Source organism: Camelina sativa, chromosome 13 (assembly GCF_000633955.1).
Source record: "Camelina sativa cultivar DH55 chromosome 13, Cs, whole genome shotgun sequence".
Lineage (NCBI taxonomy): Eukaryota > Viridiplantae > Streptophyta > Magnoliopsida > Brassicales > Brassicaceae > Camelina > Camelina sativa.
In genome coordinates, this window is record NC_025697.1 from 1,299,334 (window position 1) to 1,319,915 (window position 20,582).

The 20,582-nt window shown below is 36.8% G+C and overlaps 5 protein-coding genes and 1 non-coding gene across 7 annotated transcripts in view; 3 read left to right on the plus strand and 3 right to left on the minus strand.

Annotated features, from left to right (window-relative positions):
* Positions 1-1,512, minus strand: part of LOC104734394 (heat stress transcription factor A-3) — a 6,694-nt gene extending 5,182 nt beyond the window's left edge. The window contains exons 1-2 of the mRNA XM_019234439.1: positions 780-1,512; positions 4-99 (exon numbers count right to left, since the gene is read on the minus strand). Of these exons, the coding sequence (XP_019089984.1) occupies positions 4-99; positions 780-1,112 (429 nt within the window). The 5' untranslated portion in view covers positions 1,113-1,512. The remainder of the gene's footprint in view (positions 1-3; positions 100-779) is intronic.
* LOC104734397 (serine/threonine-protein kinase CTR1) lies at positions 2,141-7,574 on the minus strand. 2 transcript variants are annotated; one of them, XR_759271.2, is made up of 16 exons: positions 6,738-7,574; positions 6,076-6,377; positions 5,833-5,974; positions 5,509-5,612; positions 5,180-5,385; positions 4,558-4,821; positions 4,325-4,365; positions 4,051-4,119; positions 3,870-3,970; positions 3,696-3,780; positions 3,486-3,584; positions 3,190-3,258; positions 2,980-3,111; positions 2,764-2,858; positions 2,469-2,672; positions 2,141-2,325 (listed from the first exon to the last, which is right to left on the minus strand). XR_759271.2 is itself a non-coding variant. In XM_010453968.2 (15 exons), exons 1-15 carry the CDS (start codon positions 7,386-7,388, stop codon positions 2,576-2,578), a joined length of 2,457 nt encoding a protein of 818 aa, XP_010452270.1. In that variant the 5' UTR covers positions 7,389-7,574; the 3' UTR covers positions 2,141-2,575. The 2 variants fall into 2 exon arrangements, 1 of the variants encoding a protein (XP_010452270.1); XM_010453968.2 differs by having other exon boundaries at positions 2,141-2,672.
* On the plus strand, positions 10,090-12,480 carry LOC104734398 (histone deacetylase HDT3). The gene is made up of 8 exons (XM_010453969.2): positions 10,090-10,232; positions 10,609-10,679; positions 10,762-10,973; positions 11,106-11,155; positions 11,248-11,399; positions 11,590-11,691; positions 11,837-11,930; positions 12,032-12,480. Exons 1-8 carry the CDS (start codon positions 10,220-10,222, stop codon positions 12,241-12,243), a joined length of 906 nt encoding a protein of 301 aa, XP_010452271.1. The 5' UTR covers positions 10,090-10,219; the 3' UTR covers positions 12,244-12,480.
* On the plus strand, positions 12,603-12,685 carry TRNAL-UAA. The gene has a single exon. It is a non-coding gene; the product is annotated as a tRNA-Leu (tRNA).
* Positions 13,118-14,746, plus strand: LOC104737821. Its single transcript, XM_010458083.1, has 3 exons — positions 13,118-13,278; positions 14,032-14,186; positions 14,427-14,746. Exons 1-3 carry the CDS (start codon positions 13,118-13,120, stop codon positions 14,744-14,746), a joined length of 636 nt encoding a protein of 211 aa, XP_010456385.1.
* LOC104734399 (glucomannan 4-beta-mannosyltransferase 9) lies at positions 14,953-19,735 on the minus strand. The gene is made up of 9 exons (XM_010453970.2): positions 19,053-19,735; positions 18,868-18,966; positions 18,527-18,779; positions 16,511-16,621; positions 16,283-16,419; positions 16,071-16,184; positions 15,777-15,976; positions 15,494-15,688; positions 14,953-15,397 (listed from the first exon to the last, which is right to left on the minus strand). Exons 1-9 carry the CDS (start codon positions 19,383-19,385, stop codon positions 15,235-15,237), a joined length of 1,605 nt encoding a protein of 534 aa, XP_010452272.1. The 5' UTR covers positions 19,386-19,735; the 3' UTR covers positions 14,953-15,234.

The following is a 20,582-nucleotide window of genomic DNA, read 5'->3' on the forward strand; positions in this document are numbered from 1 at the left end:
TGATCGACGACGTTGAATGTTCTTGAGAAGATGCTTCTTGCCTCTAAGGAAAGCCTCGTTAGCGAATTCCCATTTGTCAGTATCAATCTTTCGAAATCCCTGGAAACATTTCCAACCCCCAAGAACAACTCAAAAAAAAAGCTCAAGAACAAAGTAAGAGAACAACCAGGATTTACGTCAAGGGTACACGAGCAGATGGTAAGCCAAATATCTTTATTGAAGATCAGTTTAAATCATAAGTTAGAAGATTCTTCTACCTTTAAGAGTGAAGAACATGTGAGTAAAACAGTCTTAAACAGTAGCGAACATTAACATAGAGAGGAAATAACAAAACATAACTACATTAGTAGAACAACAGGACACCACCATAATAATTATACAAAGAGTAGTAGTATCTTGGTCAGATCATCTCAACAAGGTTACAAGTTAATAAAACATCCAAACCAAGGCAAGCCAAAATTTGATAGATATAAAATTCAGTGTTACATGTGTAGAGATTGCACAAATCCCAAAAAAAGAGAAACAAAATTACAGGTATACTTCACTACAAGTAATCAAAAAACCAGTTTCGAGAAACTATAATACAAGAAATGTGTGCTTTGAGTATCATCAAAAAGATTACAGAAACACATACAAACAAAAAAATTGAAAAACAAAAAGGGAAAAAAAAAAAAAACAGAAATTTAGCAGCATCCATGTAAACTATCTACAAAAACAAAAGCAGAGAAGAGAGATTAGAAGAAGATAAAGGGTCATTTATAAGAAGTGATGATACCCACATAAGTGTTAAGCTGTCTGACGAAGCTGGAGAAATTGTTATGTTTGAAGTTCCTAGGGAGAATGGTTCTGGCGAACTCGAGAGGATCCCAAACGACGAAACTGGCACCGGTGAGTCCCCAAGAGATGACCGGGTCAAGAGTCGGGTCATCAACCAAATCAAAGGTCTTGGACAAAAAGGGAGGGACTTGATTCCCTTGCAAGATGTCTAGTGGGATAGGGAGTGGAGGAGTAGGAGGAGAACCCATGGTGTCAGTGTCGACGCAGTAGAGAGGCCCTGGTGGTACTGAAATTGGAGTTGGTTTGGAAAAAAAATCATCTTTTTTTGGGCTCATTTTTTATAAAAGAAGTGAAACTTTACGGTTTACTGCGTGTGTGAGAGAGAGAGAGAATTGAAGTATGGGTATGATAAAATAATGAGGGATTAAGAAAGGAAGAGAGGTTTGTAAGGGTTTATAAAGGTTTTTAGGGAGAAGCAGGGAAGTAACCGACAAACTGATAGATTGGAAAAAAAATCTCAGGGGAAAAGAGAGGCGGTGGGATTGTGGGTGGGTCAGTTTTCCTCCACCGTGGATTCATCTTCTTCGTCATCTTCTTTCTTTGATTCGTTGGTTTGTTTTTGGGTGAACACACCGACATTGAAGAAGTTGTTTCTTTCCTTGCAGCTTCGCTTATCTTAGCTGCTCTCTCTCTCTCTCTCATTTGGCGAAGGAGAGAAAGTGGGACCCACGTGATCTTTGGATATTTTTTTAGATATTTTTTAAAAAGATGAAAGGAGTGATATAGCGTGTTTGCCAGGTCAGCTTTCTTCTTCTTTGGTCCCTCTCGACGATCACACTTCACACACACAGATTCGTTTTCTCGCGTTTCCTTTTTTTAAGAACTTTTTTTCAAATATTTTTGTTTTTGTGTGTGTATCATTTTAATTTACGCCATCCTATTGGTTACCCAGTCAATCAAACGATATGCTACTAGTGGTCTTCTTAAAAAAAAAAAAAAATTATTGTAAAATTATGAAATCTGGTTATGTCGTTCTCATAAGTGGAGGTCAAAATTACTTATAAGCGAAGGCAAACAACAGATATTTTCAGTTCCTTGTGTTTAACGATCTGAGATATTTTAGACTCTGTTACCACTGTTTTCTTTTATATTTAACTTACAAATCGACTTTGCTATTTTGTGTAATCTCCAAAAAGTTACTCTTTCTTTGGTTTCTGTTTCATTTCTGTTGGTTATTATAGTTCAAGGCCAGACTAATCGCATGGTCACAATGTATACATATGTTAATTCCAACGTATCATATATTGCCTTTGCAAAAATCCTTTGACAACAGCATTCCAGAGCTGCTCTTTTTTACTCTCGCTTAGTAAGTAAACTAATTTAGCGGTGTATGAATGTACAACAACGTAATTAAATAACTATAACTTTTTAAGTGCATATTACTACTACAAAAGATAACAACAATATATATTGCATTGCTTACCCTCTGGGACTCGATACATAATCCCCCCACTCACTGTTTCCATTACTACATTTTTTTTTCCCTCCCTGTCACAATAGTCATATACATCATAAAAATCTGCAACATAAACAAAAAAAAAAAAAGAGCAAAACAGCAGCAGACAAAGTTCGCAAAATCTATAAGAACCGCGACGGTTTAGGATATGATCGATAGCTCATGAGGAGTGTACCTTAAAAGCTATCTTAACTAGTGCCTCCCTCCTGGGCAGCAAAAGAATGCTGAGAGTATATGTGCATATCATGATTATAACAACTTTCAAATGGACTGGGTGGGATTTTACAAATCCGAGCGGTTCGGCGGAGGAACCGCTGATTTGATCAATGGTCTTAGCAAGTCCATTATTGTTGCAAATGACGGACGCTTCCATGGCTCACTGGCAACCAAACATATGCATAAACATGAAGTCTATTCAAGGAGGAAAACACAAAAAGGTTTCAAACAAGACAAAGAAAATCTTAACGTACTTGGTCCAACAGCCCTCGATTATGGCCGCTACCTGAGGATTCAGATTCCGCGGGATCTCAAGCCGTTTACACTTGAATCCAACCGCAGCTACAACCTATGGAGCATTTATTTTTATTTTTGTTATGATCATATGGCATGTTATGGAATGCAGACTGAGCAACTTTCAAATGCAAAATAGATTATTATCATCTAAATGTTTTAGAGTGAAAAAGTACCTGAGCCGGGTTTAAATTACCCCATGGTTGTTGCAATGTAGCAAGCTCCCACAGGATAACCCCGAAACTGTACACATCTGACTTCTCATTAGATGGCTCATCTCGCAGGACTTCTGGTGCCATCCACTCAGGCTGATACAACAAAGTCATTAAATTATTTAACTTCCACTGGACCAAATACTTATTTAGCTTTAAACAAACTGAACTTACGGTTCCAGCTGCTGACTTTGATGAAAGAAACGTGCTCGCCTTTAATCGTGAGAGACCAAAATCACAAACCTGAGATTTCAAGACAAACGGTGTTAGAAAAATAATGTTTCGCTAGACAGCATGTTTTGAAGAGGACAGCTTAAGAGTGCTGCTATTTTAAATTACAGCAGATTAATGCCTTTCTGCAGTGTCCCCAAGATGATTTTATATATAAGCAGATCTCACAAGAGGAATGGTATATACTGAAAATCAAAATCAAGGCACTGGACACAACAATTTCTAATTCAGATTCAAACCTTGACTGTATACTTTTTGTCCACCAACAAATTTGGAGATTTCAGATCTCTATGCACAATAGGCGGATTGCGATTGTGAAGATAATTCATTCCTTTAGCCTGCAACAAAGAGTTGGAAAGAATATTCGATGTGAAGAAACACCAAGATCAGAAGGTAATCAACTTAATTTGCATCCATACAGGAATGTAACGAAAGGACATCAAACAGACCACATCATATGCCATACTCAGGCGACGTCTCTCATCTAATTGCTCCCTTGCTCCACTTTTATGCAAAAGTCTGTATAAACTACCTCTGTTCGAAAGATATCATGGTATTAGCTTCATTGTAGGCTAAAATTCTACACTCAGCACATAAACCCCTCAAAATCCAGGTAACTGTACCTTGACAAATATTCAGTCACTATTGACAAATTTGGAGGTTGAGTGACCGCACCCATGAAGAGAACAATGTTAGGGTGGCGAAGGCGTTTCATTATTGCAACCTGACAGCGAATCAAGATTATGGAAGACATTAATACACCATGTCCATTACCAAAATCACGAGCAAATTTTAGTTGTGTACCTCTCTTAAGAACTCATTGACACGCTCAGCATGGAAGTCTTGCTCCATGAGAATTTTCACAGCAACATCCTGAAATTGGTAGAATATATTACTGCAATAGTCAAAATCAGAATTCTTCTAGTGAGAGCACTCTTAAAGACAAATACCTAAACTGGGACACATTGAAGCCCACGTTTAGCTTATGACAGACAGATGTAAAAATTTGGCTTTTTTAACACCAAACAGCGCAACCAAATTTTAAGAGCTGAGTAAAATTCTGGAAAAAAGTTCTTACCGAGCCATGCCACTCAGCACGGTGGACAGTGCCAAAGGAACCTGAAAGAGCAGTAGCTCAAATTAGAGTGGAAGGGTTAAGGCAACAGAGAAGAATGTAATCTCAAGATGGCAATTTTTTTCTTTTTCTTATTTTGTTCGAGATCAGAGTCCATAGCAAAACCATCTACTCAAGAATTGCACATTTCTGGTACGTTCATAGACCAAGTCACTATTTTTCCGTAAAATTATTACCTGCTCCAATCTTCTCTTTTATATTAAGATCACACCACGGGATGTCCATATCATCACCATCAAGTCCAAGTTCCCTATTTGCCCTGTTCGGAACTGTCTGATTGATTGGCGGGGCATTCATAGGTACTGCTTCTACTTGATTTGACGCACGCATCATGTTCTGTGGAGGCATATTAGCACTCCCACCACCATTTTCTGCCAATGCGTCATTCTCTCCACCCGGATTATCATATTGCCTATGAAACATTGAGAATCCCATATCATCTACAACCATTCAAACAAGCAGATATAAGAAATCAGAGTCCAGAGGACAAGTCTTGCACATAAATGCACTAAAATTGATATGCTTGAACAGCGGTCATCAAGTTTAACCTTTAATATCACTAGGCGAAGCACCCACCAACTCACACACATACACACACCAACAGCCACAAAACCATTAAAACTAAAAAGAGACAAGAAAACAAACAATAGAATCATTCTAAGACTACTAACCCTTCAGATATCGAAGACATGATCAAGAAATACCCTAAATGATAGGAGATTACACTTGTAGGGGAAATATAAAACGAGACGTAAGGAGGATGCAAAAGTGAACAAAGGTTTTCTCTATTGGGAATACCTGATGCAGGATCGAAAACAAGATTAAGAGACTGGCTGTCGGTGAAATATTGTTTGGCTAGTAATCTAAAATCGACTGCGGGTTCAACTGGCTTGGGTCGTGGAAACCGCAAAGGTGAAGAAATTGATATAGATGAAGGACCATTTAGCAAGGAATCGGGCTCCCATAAGTGACCTGGCTTCCCTACTAAATCAACCAGGTACTCCCTGAAACCAAAACAAAGTTTCCACATCATCAACCTAGTATTTAGCGTTAGGAATGTTTTTACAGAAACAGAAAGCAAAGCAAATAGGAAAATAAAGGCTCTTTCGCAACCACTTCTATCATACCTATCAAGTCCAAACCTGACAAGGCACGATGCGGCATCATCTCTATTACAATATTTGCATCCCTTTGCAATTCGACAGGGTAAATCAATTATGTCAGCCAGTACCTGCATGCACCCAGTGGCAGGTATAAACATTTTTTTTTCTTTCAAATATTCAACTAACAGTAACTTTTTTTTTTTCTAGCTAATAACACCACTTTTCTCAAGCAACTTTCTTAACATGTATTACAATACAAACAAATGAATGAAGCGAAATAATTTATATGATCATTTCAAAAGATACGTCTCCAATGTCATAAGAATAGCACCAAAGTTGGGATCTCACTTTGAAGAGTAAAGCTCGATGTCTGCAGAGTCCAACAGAGAGGCTACCTATGGGAACCACCACTTTAAAGATTTCTTTTAGACCATCAATGCACTCCTTCCACATGGGAACTAACTCATCTTCCCCCATGATAACTGGACCCCTGAGGAGCCAAGAATTAACGATTAACAAGAAATGTGAGAACTCACAGGAAGATATAAATTATAATTTCAAAGAGATCGTAAGGATTGTGTGAGTACAAACCCCATACGATTGCAGATAAGCTTTGCCAGCTGATCAACAACCTCTTTTGTGGTTATGCAGCTACATGATATGTCGTGGACTCTATTGTGAAGTTCCTTGAAGGCTGGATCACTACGCCTATCGACTATGATCGCTTCAAGCGAAGAGTCAACACCGGAATCAACAGCTCTTAATGACTCAATTGAAGGGATGCGGCCACTTTCATGCAGATCGATGCATAAGGTCCAAATATATGGATCCAGACCATTCATCATGTAAAACCCATCAGGAACTTTATCATAGTACGATAAACAGCCATTAACCTGATACAGTAAACCAAAAAGACTTATTCTCTTTCTCAATCAGTCACAATTCATAAATAGGCGCATTTTTAGAAAATCAGAACTGCCAACAAACAAAAATCACTAATCAGCTGCATGTTCCTGAGCTGCTAATAAACAAACAAGTACATACTCCATCTCTGACTGCGTAGTGGCCTATCCTGAGCAACTCATTCCAAACAGACATATTGATAATCCCAACCCCTAAACCTTCAAAATTTCTAATAATAACCCCAGATCTCTTTACTAATTCCTAGGGATCTTTACAACGCTTGGTAAGGAGATCTAACTGAAACTTCGGCTAAACAGGAACGAACAAAAGGCAATCAATCAAACCAATACCCAGAAACGATGTGAAACGGTTTCGGCTGAACTTGGAGAAGTCCTCAAAGCAGATTCATCCGGAACAGGATCCAGAAAATTCGGATCGTCGGCGCAAGTAGCCTCGGACGAAAGCCGTAACGCTAATGCAAGCTGCAACTGATAACTCTCCTCCGTCTGCTGCGCCCAACTCTTCCCAGATGAAGAACCCCCAGCCGAGTCAGCCGTCATCTGTATCCTCAAATCTCCACCACCACCACCAAAACCAAGCCTAAACCCATCATCTTGAGGAAATCCAACAGATTCGATCTCGTTAGCAGCCGCAGAAAGCGTAGGCATATAATAATCCCCAGACAAAGAGCTCTCACCAAAACTACTCCCACTCGATTGCCTCTGTAACCCTAGAGACGAAGCATACATATTATTATTCCCACCCCGATTCGGCTGATTACTCAACCTATGATCACCAGCGCCGCTAGGATCCCAATCAAATCCGCTTCTATCCGCCTTGTTTTTCCCGTTGTTCCCGCTGTTATTGTTGCTGGCGCTCCTGTTCTCGCTGGACAAAGAGTCATAGTGCGGCGGAGGAGCTCCGGTGACGGAAACAGAGACCTGATCGTCAGAAAATTGACTAAGCAAATTGTAATTAGATCTTCTACCGGGCATTTCCATGGAAGTTATGGCGATCTAAGATGAGTGATGTCTCCGATCATATAAGCTTCAAACCCTAGGAAACCGCCATTGTTGAAGAAAAATTCGGCTGAGCTAGCTCGAGAAGCCACTTGTTTCTCTCTCTAGTTTTTCATTTTTTGTCTTCTTACTTTTCTTTAATAAAAATTCTCTCTCTATCTCTCTCTCTAATGGACATTGGAATTTTTTAATTTTTTTTTTGTATATAAACTGATGAGAGAACTTTTTTTTAACTCGGTGGCGTTTCTGTTTATGATTTCGTTATATTCCCTCCCATGTCCCCCTTTTTTATGGAACTTTGACAATTTTTTCAAAATAAATTTTGTAATTTAATTTCGTTTTTTTTTATCCACCATATTTTTCATTACAAAAAATCTTCGTTGATGCAAAAAGAATGAGAGGGAATGAATAATTAATCTTCTCAAAAGCGTAGGTTTAATTTTGAGCAATGGATTTCTGTATGAATCTTTTTGGTGGAATGCAACTGAGATTGGAAGATAAAAGAATAATGTGAAACATAGGTAGTGAGTAGTGACCATTTCAAAGAGGAAACAAAGCTAAAAAGAGGAACATGCTCACGTGTAATAAGACTAAACCATGTTGCATGCCCACTTGAATAAGATCCAAAGCATTTCTACATATGGAATTGAGATTACAATCTCTGCAGCAAAAGTTTTGGTTATATTTCTTATACCAATCTGAATACGTGAATATTGGATCCGCGTTTAATTCACTTTTTAGTAGTCTAACATACAACATTGAAAAAGCAATTCAACATTATAAAGTTTAGAGTATATGATGGTATTTTACTATTTTATAAAGAAAGAACAACAAAACTATTTGAAAAATATATGGAAAGTGAAGGAATGGACTATATATATATAAATATTGGGGATTGAGGGGGATGTATTCGTGTATGCAAAAATGGATGGGCTCTTGTGTCTTTATATTCTTTTGTCTATTCAAACATTCGTATTTGATGCCTGTTACTTCATCTTAACCATTTTTTGGGCAATTGTCATAAATACCACTAATACATGTTTTTATTTCAAAAATACCACAATTTAGTTTTTTCTAAAAATGCCATTAAAATATTTTTTTTTCCAAAAAATACCACGTAATTGAACTAAAGTTCTAATACTAAAAACTAATTCCTAAATTCTAAATACTAAACCCTACTTCTAAAAACTAAATGTGTCAACCCAAACCTAAAAAAAAAATTTACATTCTTAATTTATTTTTTTTGTGTTTATGGTAATTTTGAAAAAAAATTTTGTGGTATTTTTGAAAAAAAAACTAAAATGTGATATTTTTGGAAAAAAAAAATTTTAGTGGTATTTAAAGGAATTTATGTTCTTCTTTTTCTTTATGTTGGATTGTTGACAAACATACAAATAATTGTTTTTCATAATAGTGTAGTTTTTTTAGTTAACAAATAAGATTATATATTCGTATAATTTGATAAATTGACGTAATCAAATAAGATTTTCGTGTCTTTGATTTTGGAAGCACCACCTTAAACATGTATTGAATGTTAACGTTAATATGATCACAAACAAAAACTCTAGCTAATATTGAAAAGAAAAGCGTTAAGGTTGTTTTTACAGTGAATTTGAGTGGACAAAACACTAATTACAGTAATTATACAATTTGTAAATAGTGAATTGTGGGTAACAATTAAATTTACGTTTAGGTTTAATGTATGGAATTATTAGGTCAGTTTTAGTATTGGTATTAATCTATTTGAATTAGTTTCTATAATTAATCTACTAATTAAGTCAAGGTCAAATTCTTCTATCCCTAAAGATTTTTCAGATTTTTTTCCGGATAGTCAATGAGCTGTCATTAATTTATCAATCAAGTTATCAACGCAACTTGGACAATAAAATAAATACTAAGGTTCATCGAATACTGCCAGGTTCAATGCACTCACCGCATTTTTGTCATTAAGTTGATTTTTAGCCGTAGATTTTTTTTTTTTTTTTCAGTAAGTTGCTTCTTCTTCTTTTGTTTTTTCTTCTCCTTTTGTAGTATTTTAAAATTTTAAATATCACGGCTGCTGAATATATAAAGTACGTTGTGGAATATTTAAGACAAAATTTTGGGTAACATATTATACTTTACCTTTTTTTTTAGTTGAGATTATTTAAGATTTTGTAGTCTATTGCTGCTTAATTCCCACTCGTGCAACTATCCCATTTAATTATTCGTCGTTGGACCGTACTTAATGTTATTATCATATATACTCTCCATAGATTTTGTTAACTGGTTTTCGTTTTTCTATGGTCTATGGATTAGGGAAAAATATTTAAATTTGTGATGCATGGTAAGTAATTTTACTAGTATAAAACAGCTTTTACCTCTCAAGGGTATTAAGGTAAATGATGCTCCATTTGACCGTGGGACTTATTTTGAAATTTTGAATATTGAAGTGGGACTCCATGTGTTGACGAAAACGCCTGACCAAACGGAAAAAAAAATGGAAACTCTCCGTCAGTCAAATAAGTCCGTTACAATCCGTCCTTCCTGACACCGTTAATTAAAAGGCGGTTAAAAAAAACCTTAATAAGAATGGGCTTAAATTATGGGCTTAAAAACCCTAGGCCCAATACATGAGCAGGACACACAAACCATCGAGTGGTCCGCGTAACAGAGAATCACTAAAACCCCCTTTGGTCTCTCATTAAATAAATTCCATCGGACGGCCCCTTCAACTTCACACGCCCTAGAAACCGCTCTGGAGAGACGAATCGCTCTACAACCTTCTTCTTCGACGCATCGTCGCCTTCAAGGTCACACTACCTCTCACGACAATGGAGTTCTGGGGTAAAAACGTTTTCCTATCTTACTTCTTCTTCTTCTTCTTCCGTCTATAAGCTTCGTTTCCTGCACTTAGGGTTTTTCATCTTCTGGTTTCATCGTTTTGTTTTTTCCGTTTTTTCACTGTTTCTTCTCCCGAATCGTCTGGTTAGCTGTTCAGATGAGTAACGAGAGATAAGATTTGTCAGTATTTGGTGTGTAGTCTTGGTTTAAACTCCGATATTTCTAGTTTCGTTACTGAAATTGAAAAAAAAAATTGAGTAGAGGCTTTGGGATTCCATGTCTCGGGTATTTGGTACTTTTGAATGGTTCGAAATGATGGATTTGTGGAAGATTTGTTGATTTTTTTTTTGGTTTTGTTGTACTATCTATGAGTTTGCAGGTGTTGAAGTTAAGCCTGACGGATCACTTCGTGTGGATCCTGGGGAAGATATGCTTGTGCACATCTCACAGGTACTGTTGAATTGCTTTGAGTTGAGTTGAGTTGTAACAATGTATTTTACAGTGACGTTTTTTTTTGTTTATCTTATTGAAGGCTGCTTTGGGAGATAGTAAGAAAAAAGTTAAGGAACCGATTCAGCTTTTCGTGGAAGTTGGAGGTCAAAAGCTTATTATAGGGAACCTCTCTCATGGCAAGTTTCCTCAGCTGTCCACGGAGCTTGTCTTGGAAAAGGGATTTGAGCTGTCTCACAATTGGAAGAATGGGAGCGTTTTCTTCACTGGTTACAAAGTTGATGCATCTGATCCATATCCTTTACTATTTCAATATTTGTTTGTTAATATTGCTTAAACCTTACAAGCTTGTTGATGAATGTGATTTTGGAAATCGTTGTTTTACTTTACTCTCTTTTCTTCCTTGACTCTCTATGTCCGTCTTACTGAGGCTGAGGATATGTCTGATGATGAACCTGCGGTTGGTAGTGCCAAAGGTGAGTTGGGAGTTATATCAAATTGTGTCTAGTTATCTGATTTTAGTTTTTTTCTAAGAATACTAATCTCTTATCCTTTGATGTGGTCTCAGCTGAGCCAGCTGTTGCAGCATCAGGTGTGAAACAGGTGAACTTTCAATTGCCAAATGCAGAAGTCAAAGCCCAGGAAGATGATGACGAAGATGACAGTGAGGAGGACTCTTCAGATGATGATGAGTCTTCTGACGAATCTGGAGATGAGGAGGTACCTCTATTTATAAACTACTAACTCAATGGCTGTAGATTTTAACTTGGGCTCAGTGACATGTTAAAATTATAATCAGTGTACGCCTGTCACTTTTATGTTTGCATTTTCCACATGAACAATAATGTGTATTTCTGTTCTATCCCATTCTCTTAATTCTTTAATCCTCATCATCGCTGCTTCTTTTCAGGAAAAGAAGGTTACTGCTGAAGTTGACAGTGATGAAGACGATGAAGATGACTCATCTGACGACGATGAAGATGACTCATCAGAGGAGGACACCCCAAAAAAGGTAACATGATATTTCTCTATATATCTGCTCGGTTATGAATAAACGTATATTTGTTCTGACTTACTACCCTTCTTTGGGAGCAATTTTCTCTGCTTGTGTGGTCAAACTAAAACCTGATATCTGAATTTTCTTGGTTTATGAATAGCCTGAAGAATCCAAGAAGAGGTCTGCAGAAGCCAACTCCTCAAAGAATACTGCTTCCAACAAGAAGGCTAAGTTTGTAACTCCTCAGAAAACAGGTGATTAAATCGTTTTTACCAATCTCCCCATTGAATCCTTGTTTTTTAACAGAAAGAAAGATGGATTGGTTTAACTGAAAACATTGTGACAATAAAAACAGAGTCTAAGAAGCCGCATGTCCACATTGCAACTCCTCATCCATCAAAACAGGCGGGTAAGAATTCTGGTGGAAGCAGCAATGGAGAGTCGTCGAAGAAGCAGCAGACACCAAAGTCTGCAGGAGCGTTTGGGTGCAATTCATGCAGCAGAACCTTTACTTCGGAAATGGGGTTGCAGTCTCACACAAAGGCGAAACACAGTGCAGCTGCTTGAAAATCATAAGAAGAAGAAGCTCGATGACTTAGTCCTTTATAATATCTACTTTAGAACTTCGATGCCTGTTGGTGTTCAAAACTGGAACTTGCGAGTGAGTCAGTTTTAGTTGGTCTTTTTTTCTCAGGCGTTTCAACTTTTTCTTAATCGTTTCGGTATTTTGAAAACTTTGCTAAACCTTGGAACCTTGGTTTGTGTTTAGTGCTGCTAATATGGATATATATTATTAGAAGTCTTTTTGGAGGCTTTTCTAGTAAACACCCATTGCAAATCCTTTATCCATTAACTACCCAATGGGGTACGAGCAAACATGTCAATTTCCGTGTAGTTATAATTTATGAAGAAGAGAATAACAACAAGCAGGTTTGCCCGAGTGGTTAAGGGGGAAGACTTAAGTTCTTCTGCACATAAGTGCGCGTGGGTTCGAACCCCACAGCCTGCAAATATTGCTAACTTATTTTTTCATAAAGTTAAAAAATATTTTTACGATATATGTTATTTTGTTTAGTCTATGACAGATACTATATATAAAAGCAAATCAAATCAAATCGTACCAAGAATGAAACTTCCTCCTTGATCGTTTCCACTTTTCATTGACTTTTGGGTAATTTTCCTTTTATTTGTTAGTTTACTTCTTTTTTTGGGTTCAATTTGGTAAAGTGTGCTTCAATGCTAATAGCATCGTTAGTTTCCTTTTTTTTTTTTTAACCTGCTTTGTATACACTATATTACTTTCTAAAGCTGCTTTGCTTTGTATATATTTCACTTATAAGATTGCTCTGTTTGTATGTGACAAATTGAGTCTTTAAGAAGCTTAGCTTTCTGCATCGTGATCTTCCCTTCTGGTTCAGCCATTCGTTTGGGTTTTGCCCTAATGCCGCTCCTCCGGCGTTACGTCTTCAATCCTACCGGAATAACAAGAGTCGGAGAAGAAGAATATAACGACCAAACCGAACCTCAAACCAGGGGATACATCCATGTGAATGTGACAGCCTCAACTAGGGTTTCACTCAACGAGAGAGAGCATCAGAGAAGGTCGCCCGATGTTGTTTGCTCATCTTCTTCAGGATCGCAGGAGGATATAGAATCACGCTGTTCGATCTGCTTGGAAGTTTGGACCAACGGTGGCGAACACCAAGTCTCTTGTCTTCCCTGTGGACACTTGTATGGGTTTTCTTGCATCAACAAGTGGTTACAGCATCGTCCAAGTTCAGGAAAGTGTCCTCAATGCATCAGAGCATGTAGCTTTAAAGATGTCGTGAAAATCTACGCATCAAAGATTGCTGCGATTGATGATGAAGCACAAAAGAGAATCGTATCTCTCGAGGCCAAGTTAAGTTCAGTAGAAGCGAAGACACCGAGTTTGAGTTACAAAGAAGCTCGATGGAGAGAAAAGAAAGCAGAGTTACGATTAGAGATTAATAATCTCAGGAAGAAGATGTATCAAGAACGTCATGGACATGATGAACCTTCTTACAGCTTTAAACATCATAAAGAAGTGTTAGTTAATGGTGGCCGTATATTTGAAATAAATGTTGGTAGACAGATTCTGTTGTTGGCCCGTAGGCTCTCAGGAAGTGGTGGAACGTTTGTGCTTACGCAAATCAACTTACATACTGGTATGATTGATAATGACATTTTGTTGCCTCGTACAACTAGAGCTATTCAAGATCTTCGCCTTTCGCCTCACAGTAACGGGCTAGCTGTATATGGTTCTCTAGGGAAAAAATTATCTTTTATAAGCTTGGATAGTCACGACACTGTCTTGTCTTATGATCATCTACCTGCTGCACCTTTGTCTTGTTCTTGGGATCTCAACAGTTGTCACCATGTTTATGCTGGACTACAGAATGGGATGGTTTTAGTATTTGATATGCGTCAAAACAAGAGACCTTTAGCGTCCTTGGTTGGCGTGACAAGCAATCCAGTTCATACTATCTATCGTCTCTCTGCATATTCCACTCCAACTTCTGATGTCGGCCGTGAGCTCTTATCCGCTTCTTCCATCGGGCTTTGTCAGTGGAACATTAGTGGCAGTGAGGGAAGGCCAACACTGGTTTCTGAAACAAGAAACTTAGAAACATGCATAGCCTCCTCGTATTGTCCTCGCACCAATCATGTGGTTGCCTCTTATAAACGGAGAGCTAAATCTTCTGATAATAATAGTAATCGTAATGGTGTAGATGTATTTCATGTTTGTCTCAAGAGACGAGTTGATGGCTCTTATTCTCAGAAACAGTCATCAACACAAGCTATTGTAGACACCATCACCTTGCCAAGAACAGCGATTATAGATTTTGGTGAGGAAAGGAGACAACTGTTTGCATCTTATGATGACTTCACTCGAGAGCTAATCTTGCAAGATCCTTCCTCTTTTACTGTCTCTCAACGGTTTGCATTGTCAAGTCCTCATCTGCTTCAAGACGTGAAATACGCTCACCTCAATGGTTCGGGTTTGCTCGGTCTCTTAACTGATGATAGATTGCAACTTCTTAGTAATTAATCATTCTTGTAGGGATACAAAGAGTCAAATCGTTTACTGTAAAAAAAGCAGAACAAAATAAGGAAGTTACAATTTTCTTGAAATGCTAACTTCTTTAAAGCTTCTCAACACTACTGAATCTTTTGAGAGTTTACAAAAGACTCCATGAAATTGGAGGATATATATATTTGATCAGTTGAGTTCTCTTCGTCTTGCGATAAAGTCAATAATCTAATTGCCCTTTGAGGAATCTGAATAATCCCTTCAAAGTATATTTCTTCTTTATACTATAAGTATCCATATCTTTCAACACTACACACACCATCTTCTGTAACAATGGTATCATCAAATCTCTCTCTCTCTCTCTCTCTCTCTCTCTCTCTCTCTCTCTCTCTCTATTCACACCAACAAGAATTTTAAATAACGAAGCCAAAAAAAAAAGAAAAAGAAAAAGAAAATCATCTTTTTATTCTCAAGCATCTCATCGCTCGAAAACTCCTTTTTTCCATTCAATGGTTAGGCACAATCGTCCCAATTTGTCCAAATCCCGCAATGAAGAACGCGATTGCTTGCGCGAAAAGGTATAGGTAATAATGATTCTTCCCAAAAAACGCGTCATAACATCCCACAAATAACAGATACATTCCTACACCGAGTTCCAGCACATGAATCCTGCCAAAATAGACACATAAAAAAACACGATTAGAATTGGTTTAATGGAAAGAAATTTAAAGAACCGGTTTTGGTTTAAAGGTAAGAAGTTTTTACCTATCTCCGAATCTAAAGCGAAGAAGCTTCTTTGGAGTCTTGCTGGCCGATTTAGCCTTAAGATCTCCGAGCTTCTCAGTAACAATCCACTCGTTAACTCTTCCTCCTTCGAGCAAACCAATGAAGGTAGCTTTAGTTCTGTGAAGAGACATCACATTCTCGAAGAGAATCCAAAACACCATAAGATGCAGCGACCTATATATAAGACACATGTAAACCAACAACAATAAGAGCCTGAACAAAACACTTAAGCCGCAAGAAACTTCTCGGAACTGTGTTTTACCTCGGTGTCCCAACAGCGTTGAGCAGAGTAATGACGGAAGGAATGTAAACCGCTCCCCACTTAGGTACTGAAACTTCCGGTACAAGAACCGTAGCTGGTAAGATCACACAGTAGAAGATGAAAGTAACAATGTGTGCTACTAGCTTCCTAACCACGAAGAAGCTATAGATCACATGAACTTTCTTCCATAAAGTCACGTTCTGCCAAACAAGAACAGAGAGAAAAAAGAAATCCCGGTTAAATCTTAACCGATTAAATTTGGTTATGTCATATCTAGAGAGTTTAGAAGGAAACCTTATTGGTCATGATTTCAAATGCCATTTTCCTGAAAAGATTAGCTGGACCACATGACCATCTGTGCTGTTGATACCTATATGCCTTGAATGTACTTGGTAACTCGTTTTTAACCTAGAGTAGTTAAAACCCATATTAATAACATTATTTACAAATCAACCATTATAAAAATTTTATTTTATGATCAAAAACAATACTAGTATATTATATACCTTCAAAGAACCGAGGTACAAGAATTTCCAACCCTTGAGACTAGCTCGCACGGCCAAATCCATATCTTCCACGGTCGTTCTATCTTTCCAACCACCAGCTTCGTTCAATGCCGATATTCTCCATATTCCAGCAGTCCCTATAAATTATCGTAAAACCAAACACATTCAATGGAAACTCAAATTGTTAATAACCAAAAATATTTAAAATTATAGAAATAGTAGTAGTACCGTTGAATCCGAAGAAAGCATAAGTAGAAGAACCAACTTCTTGTTCGACGGTAAAATGATAGTCCAAAGACATTTCTTGCATCCTTGTCATCAAACATTCATCAGAATTTACTGCAAAGACATTAAAAAGGTTGAGTAAATAAATTTATTTGTGTAGCAAAACAATAAATGTGGATACTCTCCATTTATGAAAGACATTAAAAACAAGTCGGTGAAATTGGAAATCAATGTTCTCAATTATGAAAATTGTAATAGACAGCTAGCTAGCTCTCATCAACATGCCCAATTAGACCACAACAGCTCTTTACATTTTGTCACATGACTTTGGTAGTTTCTCTCCTCTAATAGCATGATTAAACAAATTAAAGTATCAATTATTGGTCGTATACTCGTATCAGGATCTGAATTTAAAAAAAAAAAAAAAACAAATAAATATTTACATAAAAAAGTGAGTGGTGTGAGAGTGAGAGTGACAGAGACAAGTTAAGAGAGAAGAGAGAGCAGCTAATGGTCTCTAGGTGACCCCTCGTTGTTGCACATGGAGCAGGGAGATGGAAGGTGTCTAGCTACTCAACGTGGCGGATCTAGTAAAAATTGACTAATCTACCCATACTGTTTTTACTAAATGACAAAAACATTACCCCTATGACCCTACACTTCCCAATATGTTCTCTGCACTCAATTATGGGACACGACGCGAGTCCGACGATGCCTGCCAGTGATGCAATTCCACTACTAAACTCTCTCTAATCTAGTTTTGATCAGAAACTATTTCTAAACATTTCTTGTTTGATTTTTTTTTTTTTTTTTTTTTTTTTTTTTTTTTTTTTTGTATTTCGAGTGAATTTTTGGGTTAAAAACAAATAAGAGTGACAGCTTTTACGAGTGCTAGAAGTTATCAGTCTGTAGGTGGAACAATTTTATTGACAGATAGTTTTAATGACTTAAAAAAGTATTTGGAGGAACATTACTACTACTGTATGTCGAAACGAGTGGGAAAGAACATCTTGCTTCGACAAAAATCTATTTATTGGAAGAAAAAGCCAAAACACTGATACCAAATATTCACCAACTCTTGCAGACATACCAATTATAAATGATCAAAAGACATTATAGTATGGACTTTTTTATATATTTGTTGATGTTTACTTAGATTTTCTAAATGTTTTCTTCCTATTAAATATATGATTAGTTTAAAAGGGATATTACATGACTCCAAGGATCCTTAAAAATTAATTTCGCATACTAATAAATTAATTTTTAAGGGTTTTATAGTTGAAGAAAAAGTAGTTCCACATTTTAAAGGTAGAAGAAGCACAAAAAGTATTCACGAACAAAATCGATACGTCACATCAAGATTCGTTAGGTAGGTTACATTGGGACCTCACAATAAAACACCCACCGACACTTCTAATTAATGTAACTAAATCTTTCTTTTTCTACATATATCATTTTTAATTAAAATTATTAACAACTCATAATTTTTAAATTACTGATATATAATTATGAAGGAGCTCTTAATATAACGATCATATAATATTGTGGTAATTTCTCACTTATATTGAAAATCTATTTATAGTATTAATTTGACCCATCTTTACCCTCTCTTTTTTAGCCGTCCATTAAAAAAAAACGTCACAATTTCACAGGAAAACAAAAAAGGAAAAACATAATAGCATAAGTACATATCTAATTAACTAATGTGCATTGATAAGATGATTTTGCGTAATTATTATTACTAATAAATTGTGTATAATTGCACTAATGTGTACATTTAAAAAAAAAAGTACTTAGCCTGAAACGGGAGTAGTAATTGAGAGAGAAAGAAAAAAAAACGAATCTCAAACTCGTGTCGAACTTTCTAAATAAGTAGTGATTACTGATTAGCACTACTTAACAATCATGACACCACACTAAAAAAAAAAGGAGGACCAAAACGATCAAATCAAAACTGTGACTCAGAAAAAGAAGAACCGTTAAAATAACGAGGTTAAAAAAAGTAAAAAGAAGATTTACCAAATTTCCAGCGAGCTTGAACAAGAGCAAGCTTTGGGTTATGGAGGAGGAACGGAACGGTTCTCCAGAGAAAATCCGATTCAGGTTGGAAATCAGCGTCGAAGATTGCAACGTAATCGCAGCTTTTGACATAACTCTTCTTCATCCCTTCTTTCAAAGCTCCAGCTTTGTATCCATTTCTGTTGTCTCTGATCTCATACTTTATGTTTACTCCTTTACTCGCCCATCTGCTACACTCCATCTCCACTAGATCCTGTGTACCAACACAACAAAACGAAAGCTATGAGTTCTGCAAAGGTTTTCGAAAGATCTGATCTTTGTTGAAATCGAAGAAGCTTTACTTTGATGGTTGGATCAGTGGAATCATCAAGAACTTGAATGACGATTCGATCAGAAGGCCATGAGAGTCCACAAGCAGCTCCGATAGATAGTTGATAAACCTACATCAATATAAACAACAGCGTTTAAAAACAATGGAAGAAAGAAAGAACAGAGAGATGAGAATCTTGATTTTAAGTTAGGAGACCTCTCGTTCGTTGTACATTGGGATTTGAACAAGGACCATAGGATAAACAGAGTTCCCAAGCTCCATGTCGTCTTTAATCGCTTCATATTTGAAACGTTTGTCTGGCTTTCGACCAAACAGCTTCACAAGAGAGATGACGATTCCCATGTAAACCCTTTCGACGAAGAGCATCACCGACATTGTTAAACAGATGTAAACACCGAGCCTAAGGACTGGGACAATCAACGGAGCTCGTATCTGATCCAAAACCATTGACATTTGCATTGTTAGGTCGTCTCTGTATCCCATGAACGAGTCAGGAATCACAGACGTCGTCGAATCCCCAAGCTCCATCTCTTCTTACTCCGGCGATATATTGAAAAGAGAAAAACAGAGGAAAAAAGCAAAGAACCCTAGAGATCCGTATTAGGGATTTTTCTTGTGAGACACGCAATTGGGAACAATGTGAAGATTATTTTAGAAATCAAAGCCAAAGGACGAAACAGAGTACAGAAACAGAGAGACAGAGTTTTTCCCCTTTTTTTTGCTCCTTACGGTGAAAATCTCTGTCTTCTCTGCCTGAATAACTCAGATTGTCGGGATAAAGGAGAATTTAATTTCTTTTTTTTTTTCTTTCGGTGTTTTGGTTTTGTTTTTCTTGTATTTAAAGAGTTTAGTAAGAGAGAAGAAAGATAATGAAAGGTGGAGAAGAAGAAGGTGATTGTTATAAAGGAAGAAGAGAGGAGAGAGATCTAAAAACAGAAACAGAAACAGAGAGCCAGAGAGAGAGAGAGAGAGAGAATACACCAGTGTGTGTTTATGTTGTGTGTATGTGTGTGTGTGAAATAAAAGAGGGATCAATGTCTTTATATAAAGCCCTTCTTGTCCTAGTATTGTTTTAGACTCTACATTTTCCTCTCTTTTTTTTTTTTTCTTTTTTTTTTGTAGAACGTATTGTATACTATTATACTGTTACATGTTATAGAGAAATTAAATGAATTTTCATGATCCATCAACCATAAATTTGCTCTTTCTATATAACTACCAAAACATTATTGAACGACACAAACATTAATGACGTCCAGTCGGAATTTTTAACTAGTTGTTGTTATATATTTTCTGATTATTTTGTTAAACAGTATTTTCTGATTTTTTTCCCATTACTAAAAAAAATGTTTTCATTTTTCTCGAGGTGACATAGATGTATTATTCCAGATGTGTAAGGCCATTGTTAAAGGCAAAACACTCTCTCTATTCTAAACCCAATTATATAATAAAAAAATGGAACAGTGGGCTTAGATTAAAAATATTGGTCTTGGTTCAGAACTGATCCACAGCCCGTTCTAACATTCTTCCTCTCTTCTAATTGGTCGGAAAAAAAATGAGAAAGAAATATTTTCATTTCTCTCATTCCATCGAAATCGTGTCTAGGGTTTGTTTTTCTTTCGAAAATGGCGACAGCTTCGTTCTCGCCATAGTCGCCGCCGAAGCTTTGTTTTCCGGCAATTGAAACACCAAAATCGAAAGGAGAGAAGCTAGTTCCGTCCTATT